At 32.5% G+C, this 13,815-nt stretch overlaps 2 protein-coding genes across 3 annotated transcripts in view; both read left to right on the top strand.

Moving 5' to 3' along the window:
- The window catches only part of LOC127700121 (multiple epidermal growth factor-like domains protein 11), a 52,069-nt gene extending 43,831 nt beyond the window's left edge, over positions 1-8,238 (top strand). For both annotated transcript variants that reach the window (XM_052203565.1, XM_052203566.1), the window contains exons 13-15: positions 1,792-1,929; positions 4,851-4,881; positions 6,732-8,238. In XM_052203565.1, the coding sequence (XP_052059525.1) occupies positions 1,792-1,929; positions 4,851-4,881; positions 6,732-6,849 (287 nt within the window). In that variant the 3' untranslated portion in view covers positions 6,850-8,238. The remainder of the gene's footprint in view (positions 1-1,791; positions 1,930-4,850; positions 4,882-6,731) is intronic.
- A 3,007-nt stretch (positions 8,239-11,245) lies between these two features.
- LOC127708442 (uncharacterized) overlaps positions 11,246-13,815 on the top strand; it is a 65,250-nt gene continuing 62,680 nt past the window's right edge. The window contains exon 1 of the mRNA XM_052213727.1: positions 11,246-11,400. Coding sequence (XP_052069687.1) covers positions 11,395-11,400 — 6 coding nt within the window. The 5' untranslated portion in view covers positions 11,246-11,394. The remainder of the gene's footprint in view (positions 11,401-13,815) is intronic.

Genomic DNA, 13,815 nt, shown 5'->3' with positions numbered 1-13,815 from the left:
TCGTAAATTGTTTTGCTATAAATTAGGCCGTTAGTTTTCTCAATTGAATTGATTCATATTTTTCATGTCTTGACCTTTTATAGCCGACCATACGGTATGGGTTTTTTCTCATTGTTGAAGGCCGTACAGTTGCATATAATTGCATACATCCACTTCATTTGAACTTTGGTGGATAGTTGTCTCATTGGCAATCATACCACATCTCCTTATTTTTATATGGAAACTGAAAAGTACACTAAGTTTAATTGATTAGAGTATATTACATTTTGAGAGTTTTAACACAATTTCAAACTTGCTACTGTCAAAGGGTTTTTACAGACGTACATGACATTTTCTGTTTATAAATTTAGAAATAACTAAGAAACTAAGCTAATACTAACAATGACCACTGCCCTTTCCTCGATCTTGATATCTATATCATTAACGGAAAGCTTAATACTAAAATATATGATAAAAGAGATGATTTTTTATTTCCTATCGTTAATTATCCATTTTTAGATGGTGACGTTCCCTTGTCACCATCTTACGGTGTTTATATATCTCAACTTGTACGATTCGCTCGTGTATGTAACAATGTTTTAGTTTTTAACGAGAGAAATTTATGTATTACTGAAAAATTATTACACCAGGGTTTTCGATATCACAAACTAGTCAAAACATTTACTAAATTTTATCATCGGTATAAGGACATCATTCGTAAATATAGCTCAACATGCAGACTTCTTATACGTTCAGGTATTTCACATCCAATTTTTTATGGAAATATTCTTTATAAAGCACAAAAATGTCAGTGTTCACCTCTGAAGCTAACAAAACCTTTAAATAGACTTATTAAGAAGGGATATAGTTACGATACTGTTGTCAGGTCATTAAAGATTGCATATTTTGGCGTTAATATTGACTCACTTATAGGGTCTTTGCATCGGCACTAAACACATTTATTTAAAAACCAGTTGTTGGCATGATACGGGTTATGTTCTTCTCATATATGTTATGATGGTATGATACTAAACCCCTAACGGGAAGGATTGTGCCTGATATTCATATGATGAAGACATAATCTTTCAATCAGTTTAATTGAAGTCTGGAGCTGGCATGTCAGTTGACTGCTAGTAGTCTGTTGTTATTTATGTATTATTGTCATTTTGTTTATTTTCTTTGGATACATCTTCTGACATCAGACTCGGACTTCTCTTGAACTGAATTTTAATGTGCGTATTGTTATGCGTTTACTTTTCTACATTTGCTAGAGGTATAGGGGGAGGGTTGAGATCTCATAAACATGTTTAACCCCGCCGCATTTTTGCGCCTGTCCCAAGTCAGGAGCCTCTAGCCTTTGTCAGTCTTGTATTATTTTTAATTTTAGTTTCTTGTGTACAATTTGGAGTTTAGTATGGCGTTCATTATCACTGAACTAGTATATATATTTGTTTAGGGGTCAGCTGAAGGACGCCTCCGGGTGCGGGAATTTCTCGCTGCATTGAAGACCTGTTGGTGACCTTCTGCTGTTGTCTGTTCTATGGTCGGATTGTTGTCACATTCCCCATTTCCATTCTCAATTTTATTTCAACTCCCACAGGCAAAGTTGGCCTCAGATGGGATATGCTATTATTCTTATGTCCTTTTTGGTCATATAGCCCTTCAACTGTTTCGGTTCTTATACATCCTTTGTTTTCAAATACTTGTTTTCTGCGTTCCTGAAGATGGAGAATCCAGAAAAGCGCTTCGGCCGCATGCAGTTTATAAAGTTCGGTTTTCATTTTTTCAGTAAATCTGCATTTAATATTTCAGTTTTAGCCGATACCGCTAGTACCGATTGTCAGCTGTCTACTCAAATTGGTCTCTTTATTGGGGCGTTGTTGTTGGGTGCGATTTTGGCCGTCGGTATAATGAGTATTATTATCAGGAGACGAATCTGTACAGCACAAGGTAAGCACTATAAGTAAAATTTAGTATATTCAAATATATACTAATTTATTATTAAAATTCACTTGAAAATGCTAAAATACATTTATGATCACAGTTTAAACTATCGTTAATGATCAATACCACGGTTTCATATGGTTAATACCATAATTAGAGAAAAAAAAAAAACATTTTGGCGTGCCAATCCAACAGGATCAAATATTTGAAATTAAAAATTCACAGTAAAATCTGTACAACTAAAGAGAAAATGAAGTAGCATGCTTTTCATTTCGAATTGTGCTGAATATCCCTATCTGCATACACAATTAGTTTTTATCAATAGTGTAAGTTGCATAAAAACAAAAACAAAAAACACAAAAAAAACCCAAATGAACCGAATCAACAACCATACTATCAATCTTGAAAATTACATTCAGAATTTTCAAAAATGTTTAAAAAAAAAATGTTTTTAAATTAGTGAATAATGACAAAAATACCTTCAAGGTATATATATATATATATATATATACTGTTTTCTGCTCTTTGGTCGGATTGTTGTTTCTGTGACATTTTCATTCTTAACTATATATAAGTCAAATGCGTTTTGTTAAAATATACTTTTTCACTTTTTTGGTCTTTTGGGAAATTTTGTTTGTGCTGTATTTAGACCCGTCTTCCAAGAAATTTGTTTTGCATGCACACTTATAAAAATTGTGGTTTTTATCCAACGCAATCATAGGTCTGAACGTTGTTTTCAATTTAGACTTCTTTATATTTTTTCGTTGGGGCTTGTATTATATTGGCATTCGGGTTTATATGATCCGTTCATCCTATTTCGACTCTTTTAAAATTCAAAAGTCTATCCTAAATTGAGGTAAATTATATGGCCTTCCAAATACCGTTTCGATTCCTAACATCACTGAAGAGACATTAATTGTCGAAATCCGGATATGGTGTACACATTTTTGCACCTCATGTTTGCGGAATACCATCTTTTCCGCTAGTTTATTGTTTTCTGTTTGGTAATAAATTAATAATAATATCCATTTTGTTACATCTGGTAATCCGTTTATTTGGCAATCGCCAATGGCAGTCAGCAGAGTTTTAGAACATTAGTTGTTTAACATGCTAGTCAAATGCATTTTGTGAAAATTTACTTTTTCACTTTTTTGGTCTTTTGGGAAATGTTGTTTGTGCTGTATTTGGACTCCTCTTCCAAGAAATTTGTTTTGCATGCACACGTATAAAAATTGCGGTTTTTATCCAACGCAATCATAGGTTTGAACGTTGTTTTCAATTTAGACTTCTTTATATTTTTTCGTTTGGGGCTTGTATTATATTTGCCTTCGGGTTTATATGATCCGTTCATCCTATTTCGACTCTTTTAAAATTCAAGAGTCTATCCTAAATTGAGGTAAATTATATGGCCTTCCAAATACCGTTTCGATTCCTAACATCACTGAAGAGACATTAATTGTCGAAATCCGGAAATAGTGTACACATTTTTGCACCTCATCTTTGCGGCATACCATCTTTTCCGCAAGTTTATTGTTTTCATTTTGGTAATAAATTAATAATAAGATCCATTTTGATACATCTGGTGATCCGTTTATTTGGCAATCGCCAATGGCAGTCAGCAGGGTTTAAGAACATTAGTTGTTCGACCTTCCAGTCAAAAGCGTTTTGTTAAAATATACTTTTTCGCTTTTTTGGTCTTTTGGAAAATGTTGTTTGTGCTGTATTTAGACCCCTCTACCAAGAAATTTGTTTTGCATGCACACGTATAAAAATTGCGGTTTTTATCCAACGCAATCATAGGTTTGAACGTTGTTTTCAATTTAGACTTGTTTATTTATATATATATAAACGGTATTTGGAAGGCCATATAATTTACCTCAATTCAGGATAGACTCTTGGATTTTGAAAGAGTCGAAATAGGATGAACGGATCTTATAAACCCGAAGGCAAATATAATACAAGCCCAAACGAAAAAATATAAACAGTTTAAATTGAAAACAACGTTCAAACCTATGATTGCGTTGGATAAAAACATGTGGTTGAGTGTTCTAGGGCGCTGGACAGGGTGCAGGCGGTGTTGCCACAATGTCACAGATGCAAGGGTTCGAATCCCGCTGATGGAAGAACAAAAACTTGATAACACAAATTTGAAGGTCTAACATTATTTGGCTTAATTTGAGACGAATATATATGTAAATACATTGTTCATGAAAGTTGTAGAGTACATTAAACTTTATTTATATTTTAGAAAAATGTATATTGACTTGAACATAAGCCTCGGTTACCTTTAGGGTCATAACTAAGCATTGAAAGTTTTAAAATGTGATGATGTTTTAGGGTTCATAAAAGACTTATTTACCGATCCGTTATTTTATAAAGTTTTATCTTATATTACGAGTCACCAAATGATTTTAAAAGAAGCAACACGACTAGTGAAAGAGGATCTACTAACCTTTTAGAACTTCTGGGTCTCCGGTTTTATAATGGGGTTAGTGTTGATGTGTGTTGATCTTTTTGTAGTTACCCACTGTGTTGTCTTCTAATGACTTATAGGTTTTCAATGTCTCTTTTTTCAATTTAATTTAATTGCTTTTAAAACTCATTAAAATTGCAGTCTGGTATGAATCTGTTTGATTTACATCTGTTTTTCTTATACTGATCATATATTCATCAAACTGATTGTTGGAGAAATAAAAAAAATAGAAAATCTTCTCAGATATCAGCAGTTATCTATCTTAACATAGACAAGCCTATAAAACAACCAAACCTCTCCTATGTTGAACTTAAATGTCGCACTGATCGGGATGTCGTAATAATATCTTTATTGTTGTTTTAAAACAGAGAACAGCAAGAGTTCTCTCATGTATTAACAAAAAACACTCATACGTCTTATACCAAGAACAATAAATATTGCATTTATTTTGTAGAGCAAAAGAATAAAGCAGCCGACCCTAAATTGTATGTATTATTTCATTTCTATCCATTTGTAAACATAAGTGTAAAACTTAAACTGTAAAGCTTTCGTCACTGAACTGAAAAATATATAATTTCACTGCAAAGAAAGGAAATATCCGAATATGTAGCCATGAGCCGAATCCTTTTAATGATTCCCTATAAGAAAAATGAACAAAATAAGGTATTATGATTATTCAAATTTTCGCATATGCCTATGTTATGTGCACCTATGAAGTATATACAATATATAGACTAGGCATTAACGGCTAAGAGAAATTGAAAATATAGAAAATTTTCCGGTGTCATTCATGGTTTATTTTCCCTCCCTTCTTACAATCGTGTAATAGAGGTAATTAACCTATTAATAATTAAACTACATACTGGTTTTGTTCCTTACGGAATTTAACATTATTATGGTATGTGAAAAATGTAGAATGTATGAACATGGCAAACCGGTCTGAAATAAACAGCAGTGAATGTTTTTTTTCAATTATTCATACCTTTTTCCTTTGGACTCAGATGAATAGCTGTCTTGTTGAATTGGTAATCATACCACGACTCCTTATATCTACGACAGAATCTCACATAGATAGGAACATTAACTGTAACGATCAATCGATTCGTGACAAAGTAAACATTCTTAGTAAAGGTAAACTATAAACCACTGAATCATGTGAAATTATAAAAATCAGTCCATTATGAAATCTGTACTCGTTCTATGTCATTTCCCTGTTTTAGAAATGTTGGTAGTTTTAAGTTTAGAGTTCAATTGTGTTTTCAAAATTGCCATAACTAGAACATGCTCTGGCATATCGAACGGGATATAATTATCATGGCTTATGATTCCCTGTCGTGATGTGAAGCGGGAGAAACTATATTGGTTGTCACACCGTCCGTCCGTCATTGTCTGTGTTTTTATACAACAAACATTGTCAGTGCGGTTACATCTATAATTGTGTTCATGGGTAGGTAGGGAGTATTGCTACTTACAATGTAAATGACATGAACAATAACACTGAACGATAAACAAAAATTCACAAAAAATAACAAGGTAAACAAGGTTTGGCAACAAAAAACAAACAAAAATAAAGCCAGACATAAAGTAAAGCGCTTAAAATTGTACACTGTATATCTAAATTTAAAATACCGCCACGGTGGTCTCGTGGTAGCGTGTTCGCATCGAGAGCGGGAGGTCGTTGTTTCGAACCCCGACCGGGTCAAACCAAAGACTTTAAAATTGGTAATTGCTGCTTCTCCGCTAAGCACGCGGCATTAATGAGTAATATCAAAGACCGGTCGGCTCTGAATCACAACAATGTGTCCGGGAAAGGTGATATGTCTTCCTGTTACCTTGTGGACAAGCACGTTAAAGATCCGGCTCACCGTGTCGGTCTTGTACAAAGCAGAGTTAATATTTATATTACATTAGTTAATATTCATATTACATTAACATGTCCTGAATAAGCAGATTAATTAGCCGCTGGACGTTAAGCAGCCATCCATCATCATCATCATCATTATCATCTAAATTGAAAAGTGTTTAAAAAATGAATCGTCATAGTTTGGACAACCATTCGAGACTTAAACTGTTAAAGCTACAAAATGTAATTTGACTATATTTATTGAGTTTGGTAACCTTAATTGATTGTATATTTCAATAGAAGCATACAATAAAGTTGTTTGTAAAAAAATAAAGATGCAGATGGTACTAAGAGCACAGAAACTGCATGATTTAAAGTGATTTGTATATATTTGTACTAGTTATAATTTTAGACTTATCTTGTCGGTATTTCTATATCCATGGTCTTAAGCTTTCACTTACACATTTATATAAAATTATATTCTTTTCTTAGCAATGAAAAGCAGTATGACAATCTTGGAATGGAAACTGTATCTACGTATCAGGACCTTACATCACATTCTATACCAAATGACTATGATCAGATTAATACTCAATATGTCAATCAATAGATAATTGTAAAATGTCTTTATTTTGTAGTGCGTAATTGAATGTCTATGAATTGAATTCTTTTTATAATTTTATTGGGGTGTATAAGCGTTGACCGAAGCACATTTTGTGTAAAGCACGGATTTAATGTGCGCGCGATCAACCCTTTACAACCCTATACAATTATTAAATGAAACGTTCTATTTTATAACTTAATTGTATGCTACACCCATGAAATTAAGGATGTTCGCTCCTCTATTTCAAAATAACAAGCTTTTTAAAAGACTGCTTTAAGTTGATAGTAAATAAATAACGGAACTTAAAAAGCTTAAAAAATATATAGGTCTTTGTCCTTGTTTTTGAGATATAATCAATTGAAAATTTGGCGGGAAATGATTTTCTCTAGATTTTTCATACGTTTAACATTGACATCTTTCATCTTTCGAAAACTATGTAAAAATAACAAGGATTTTATAAGATTTCCGAAAATAGCTTTTTAAACTATATGTAATAAAATTATGAAACAAAGCGGGCGTTAGCGAGCAAATTTATTATTGACACTACATGAATAAAACTAAAGGATTCCGAATATCTGACAAAAAGTCATAAACAGGAGTAGCGAACATCCTTAAGAGTTATATCAAGCCTTTTGTTTGTTTTTCAATGCATTATTTTAACATTTTCACGAATAGCATGTGCAGTCATAGCTGTTGTATATTATACGGAAATAAAATATGATATTGGAGTGTCTCGCGATTGTTGTCAATCAATCAAAATAACGGATTTTAATGAAACATGTCATATAATATGATTATGTTAAATTAAAACTGGAATACAAGTAAACATTTCATCATATTGACCGTTAGACTGCATGCTATTGTAAAATCATCTATACAATCACGCATCTATATTTGAAAAGCTCCTTCACGCTTCATATTACAAAAACGTATCATTTTTTTATTTGATATACAGATTTCCAAACGAGATATTTCCTGATAACAAAACTTTTAAATAACATAGACTTTTAACTAATTAATTTTTTATTTTGATATATTGTTTTTGCATGTTTTGTGTCACCTAAAACAATTATAATAATTTAATAGTTATATGCCATTGTGTGAAAGCATGCATTTATTGTTAAACGTTAATTTCTATTGTACCTTGTTGTCACGATATATCCTTTGTCTATCCGATATTGGAGAGTCAATATAGAGTTTAAAGACGCTTTTATTTTAACATAGACTTGACTGTTGAGATAATTGCTTTCATTAACTGTAGATATTCTTTTGATACGCATTGTTTATAATTGATTCTTGAGTGCTTTGTATTGTATCAACTATAATTGTACCGTAAATTGCTAAATACATTTTCAGTATTCACTTGTACTGCTATGAAACAAAAGATATACTTTGTTCATGTGCAAATGAGTTAACAATCTACCAAATACCAAAGGACAACGGTGCAAGAAATGTTCTGTTTTGTATCTTGTGTTATTCCACTGATCAGGAATGAGGAGTAGAGGAATGAGATCACAAGTAAACTAATTTAACCCGGACACATTCTCATGTGTCTCTTCCAAGTCGGTAACATTGTCAGTGGTAGTATTTATTCATGTCGTACATAATGTTTTGGCTTTTTTTTTCTTTTAAATTGCTGTAGATGATGGTTTCTAGACACATCTTTAAGAGTTTTCACTACTCTTTTAAACTTCTATATTTTGTTTTAAAGTCACGTGCTGTTGTTGCAGACTGAAGACTGCAGACTGAAGACATCTAAAACAATTGTCTGTTTGCTACATGAAGTTGTGCGATTTGTTCGGTTATTCATAATTTTACAATTAATTATTTTTGAAATTGAATTAAAGGTCGGAATTCATGAATGCCGATTGTTTGATGAAAAACGCATCCTTCCAACATAATGTAACACATTTATTTTTGGTATGGAAAAGTAATTGACCATTTTGACATTGTTTTATATATTTTGCATCTTTATCTACCATACACTGTGTTCTTATACCTTTTGTATAACATATTGAGCTTTAGTATATATATTATGAATATAAAAAAACTCGGGAATATCCTCGTATTATGGGTTTTCGTGCTATTAAGAATGCATTGTGACATCACAATTTCCATTGAAAAAGCATGCATAGTACGAATTCATATGGCGTACCAAAACATATGATGTGATCATAACGTCAATGACTAAGTAGCAATTCGACGAGACAAAGGACCAAATAATACATCGAGGCCGAGGTCATCAACAACAGACAAGCGTTATTACTATACAACATGTCACGCAGTAAAGGGTTCTGAGGCTTATGAACCTGTAAAAAACTTTTTAGAAATTATCAGAAACATACGATCGGATAATAATTTCAATAATTCTTCTTTAATATTGTAAACTACAATGAAAAATTTAAAACATTTCAAACGAGAAAAAAAAAACAGCTTGAACATGTACAAAACAATAAACGAAATACAAATTTGCTATACAGCAACAAACGAAAACCACTAAATTACAGGCTCCTGATTTGGGACGGCACATAAATTGAATGTGGCGGGGTTAAACATTTTAGCACACTTAAGATGTTCGCTTATCCGGTATGTTATAATCAAGAAAGAATACGGAACACCAAGAGCTACTGTTTATATCAGTTACTCATAATTAATGAACTTTTGTCTGCTTGTCCATGATTGATGATGTTTAATCTTTGAAATATAATGGATATGCCTAAGACATAAATTCGTACTTTTAATTGGCCAAAAGCAATCGCCAAGAATTTCAATATCAAATTGTATTTCTCAAAAATTCAACTTCATGACAGCATGTGCTTCTCGTATCAACTTCTCAACAATAAACAGGAAAACAAACGAAACATTTGCTAGAACTCGTAATTTCATGGTTGTAGCATAAAAATGTGACTACTGAAATTGAATACTTCTTTTTATTATTTTATAGGGTTGTAAAAGCGTTGATCGTGTGCACATTTTTAGTATAAAGCGCTGCTTGTTTTCTTAACAATTTAAGTTAACATTTAAGTTCACAAAAACCATGTGTATTTGTGTTTACTCCGGTACCACTGTTTCAAAGTGACATCATTTTTGTAAAACAATGCAGTTTTATGCATATAAGTTCATGCATGTTCAGATACATAGTGGCATGGAAGTGTTAAAAGTTAGATTCACTGGTTAACGTTTTGACAAATGATTAAACACAATAGTGAGTAATTTTATCCGTTGTAATTCTACCTTCTTCCAAAAGCAATACGGTTGTGTAAAGATTTTCAAATATATTCGAATCCAATATAAGTAAATCAAGGTATAGGTGAGCATTAGGCTCATGCTTAATTTTTTGAATGTTGTAGTGTGATGTACAATGAAATGAATAAGTCATAGAATTAGTATTATAGGTTTTTGTACCAGCTTACAAAAAACTCTATATTTTATTTTTCATGGCTCTGACCGTTAATATACAAAGTGTCGAAATCTGTGTACAGTGCACAACACGCGTGTTGCAACGTTTTAATCCAAAGTATTAGATTAGATGACAGAACAAGTCACAAATGAGGGCAATGAAGACGTTTCGTGACCATCGATACATATTTACAAAGATTTAAAATTTATTAATTTGAAATTCACACAGAGTTTAATATTAATAAATAATATAAATATTTAGATATTAATGAATCAGCAGCTTTTCAACACGGCAGCTTTAAGAATAGGAATGAGTATATGTAACCTTATGTAAACTTAGCACGGACGATTTTTACATTTTAAACATCTTTAATAATTATGTCTTTTCAAACTTGGAAGCTATCAATAACACAATTAGTGTTTTTTTCGAACTTCTATTGAAAGTGTGAACACCAATGGGACATCTAAGTTTGTTTGTAAAGACCTTGAAGTTCATAGTTGTTTTCCTATTTACCGCAGCATTTTCTACTTGCACTCCTCGCACAAATGTTGCGTTTATTTGTCTGTTCGTATGTCCTCCGAAGTATACACCTGACCTTCTTCAAACATCGCACGATCATTTCCGAAGCAATATGCAAGAATCCAGCGGTAGCGTTACACACAAATATTTTGGCATTCCAATAGTTTTGCTGAGGCAGAAAAGTGAAAATTTCTGCTGACAGTGAGGCTTTTATTAAGTACGAGAATGACATTATTTTGCAAAATATACCCGGAGTGCAATACAGATTATTAGGTTTTTACATGTAATTGATGCTAATATGTTTGTATGTACAGCACGTGTATTGATTATACTATATAGATATAAGAAGATATGGTATGAGTGCCAATGAGACAACATGAGATTTATACGGGCCGTTTGCTCTGTTGATCATCAATAACAGTGGACATTCAGTTTTGTGAATAATTTATTATCACTTTTTCTTTACATTTAAAATCTATAATGTTTGAATGTATCAATACATGAATGAAGTTTGTATGCCTGACTGATCTAGCTTAACATATTTACGAAATGTAAAACGGATGTATACACAAACGGTATGTCATGTACTTCCCGGTTAACAACGAACACAACGTCATGTTGATCTGGTAACAATGAAGGTACGTGTGTAGTTATATAAAAGTAAATTACATGTAATACTTTTAGAAAACAGAGCTAGAAGACAGAATTCACTGTTAAAGCATGTTCAAAACCAATACATGTTTTCATCAAATGTCCGTTGACTTTTATTGAAAATTAATTCTGTTTTTTTGTATTCTTACGTTTAATCTGCATATAACATTTCGGTAATTGCATTCAAATAAACGTTAATAAAAAGTCACATTTTAAACCTTCACCATATACATGTATGGAATAAATAAGATTACACAGTCATGTACTAGGACATACATTCAATTTAACTATAAATTTTGTATTCAAATAAGTTACATTTGTTGTGTAATTCCACGAGTATACAGCCATGTAATTGTAGTACAGAGTTCCTTTCGTGTCTTGATGGTTACGAAAGATAATGTTAACGTATGTACTTGCATAACCGTTACACTGTTTGAATATTTATTTTCATATTCATTAATATTATTATCTTTCCATCTCGTTGAATGTATATAAATTTAAAACAAGTTTTAGTTGATGTGGCTAGAGGTATAAGAGGAGGTTTGGAATATCACAAAACATGCTTTCCCGCTGCAAATGTTTGCACCTGTCCTAAGTCAGGAATCTGATGTACAGTAGTTGTCGTATGTTTATGTAGTTCATACGTGTTTCTCGTTTCTCGTTTTTATATAGATTAGACCGTTGGTTTTCCCGTTTGAATGGTTTTACACTAGTAATTTTTGGGGCACTTTATAGCTTGCTGTTCGGTGTGAGCCAATGCTCCGTGTTGAAGGCCGTACCTTGACCTATAATGGTTTACGTTTATAAATCGTTACTTGGATGGAGAGTTGTCTCATTGGCACTCATACAACATCTTCCTATATCTATTAACCCCGCTGCATTTTTGCGCCTGTCTCAAGTCATGAACCTCTAGTCTTTGTAAGTTTTGTGTGTTTTTTTTAAATTTTGGTTCATTTGTTTGTTTCGGAATTTAGTGTGACGCCCATGGCCATTTTCGATGAATTAGTATACCTTATTGTTTAGGGGCCAGCTTAATCCAGCCTCCGGGCGCGGGATTTTCTCGCTGCGTTGAAGACTTATTGGTGGTCTTGGGCTGTTTTCTGCTCTTTGGTCAGGTTATTATCTCTTTGACACATTCTCAGTGTCCATTCTCTATTTTAGTATTCTAGATCGTCTACTGAGATACTTCCGAAAGCCATCTAGTGACATATATTTTTTACACATGACATCAGTAATATATCAATGTTACTTTTCAACCGTATTTCATAGAGACATAAAGCCAATGATATATATCCTTGGTCCATGAATATGAAAATAAATTGAATTAAATGTCAAAGGTTATTAAGGTCATGTTATTGTAGTACAGTCCTTAGATAGATTTGGCTATTTTTTAGATCCTTTTTGGTTTATGTTCTGCAACGTTTTCGGTCTTTATACATCCTTGACTTTCAAATATTCGGCTTTGAGCGTTCCTGATGAAGGGAAATCCAGAAAAGCGCTTCGGACCATCAAATTTATAACGTGTTGTTTTCATTTTTTACAGCACTGAGTCGATACCTCTGCTGGTGGACTATCAGTCCCCGAGGGTATCATCAGCTCAGTAGTCAGTACTCCGGTACTGACATGATTTATAACAAACTATCTAAATTTGCCCATTTATAAATTTTGAAATTATACTGAAACTAAGGTTTCAACTCCCTCAGGCAAAGTTGTCCTTATATAGATTTGGCTATTTTTCAGATCCTTTTTGGTTTATGCTCTGCAACGTTTTCGGTCTTTATACATCCTTGACTTTCAATTATTCGGCTTTGAGCGTTCTTGATGAAGGTAAATCAAGAAAAGCGCTTCGGACGCATCAAATTTGTTGTTTTCATTTTTTATATATTTAGCAATTCGCTTGTTATCTTTATTCCTCAGAAACTGTAACAATAAACGACAAAAAACTTTTTGCCAAATTATTGGGTACGACATGGCGCATTTTATTACATTTGGGTCGAAGTGCTTTAGTGACGTGGTGCTTTCTTCCTTTTTTATCTGTTTGCAATAAGAATAACTCATCCACCGTACATATAACAGGCCTAGGGTATTTTGATTTGAAATTCATGACCTATGGCCTTAAAATGAAGGTCAATATCAAAGGTCAATTTGACGATTAAGATTTTTATATTTCTAATAACTTCACATTTGTACATGTAGATGCTTAAGTCATACTGTTTTCTGCTTTATGACGGGAGACATATGGCCTTGAAAAAGGTCAACCAGAATTGACCTATTGTAAACCAGAAGTAGCAATGTATTCACTTATTTCATGAAAAAGTTAATAGAAAACACATATATTTTAGACTAGTATATATACAAAAAGATATAATTTGAAACCGTACGTGACATATTGTCAACCAGAA

This window comes from Mytilus californianus, unplaced genomic scaffold, assembly GCF_021869535.1.
Source record: "Mytilus californianus isolate M0D057914Y unplaced genomic scaffold, xbMytCali1.0.p SCAF_1, whole genome shotgun sequence".
Lineage (NCBI taxonomy): Eukaryota > Metazoa > Mollusca > Bivalvia > Mytilida > Mytilidae > Mytilus > Mytilus californianus.
Note: the sequence above shows the minus strand (reverse complement) of the source record. Positions and strands in the feature narration are given on the sequence as shown.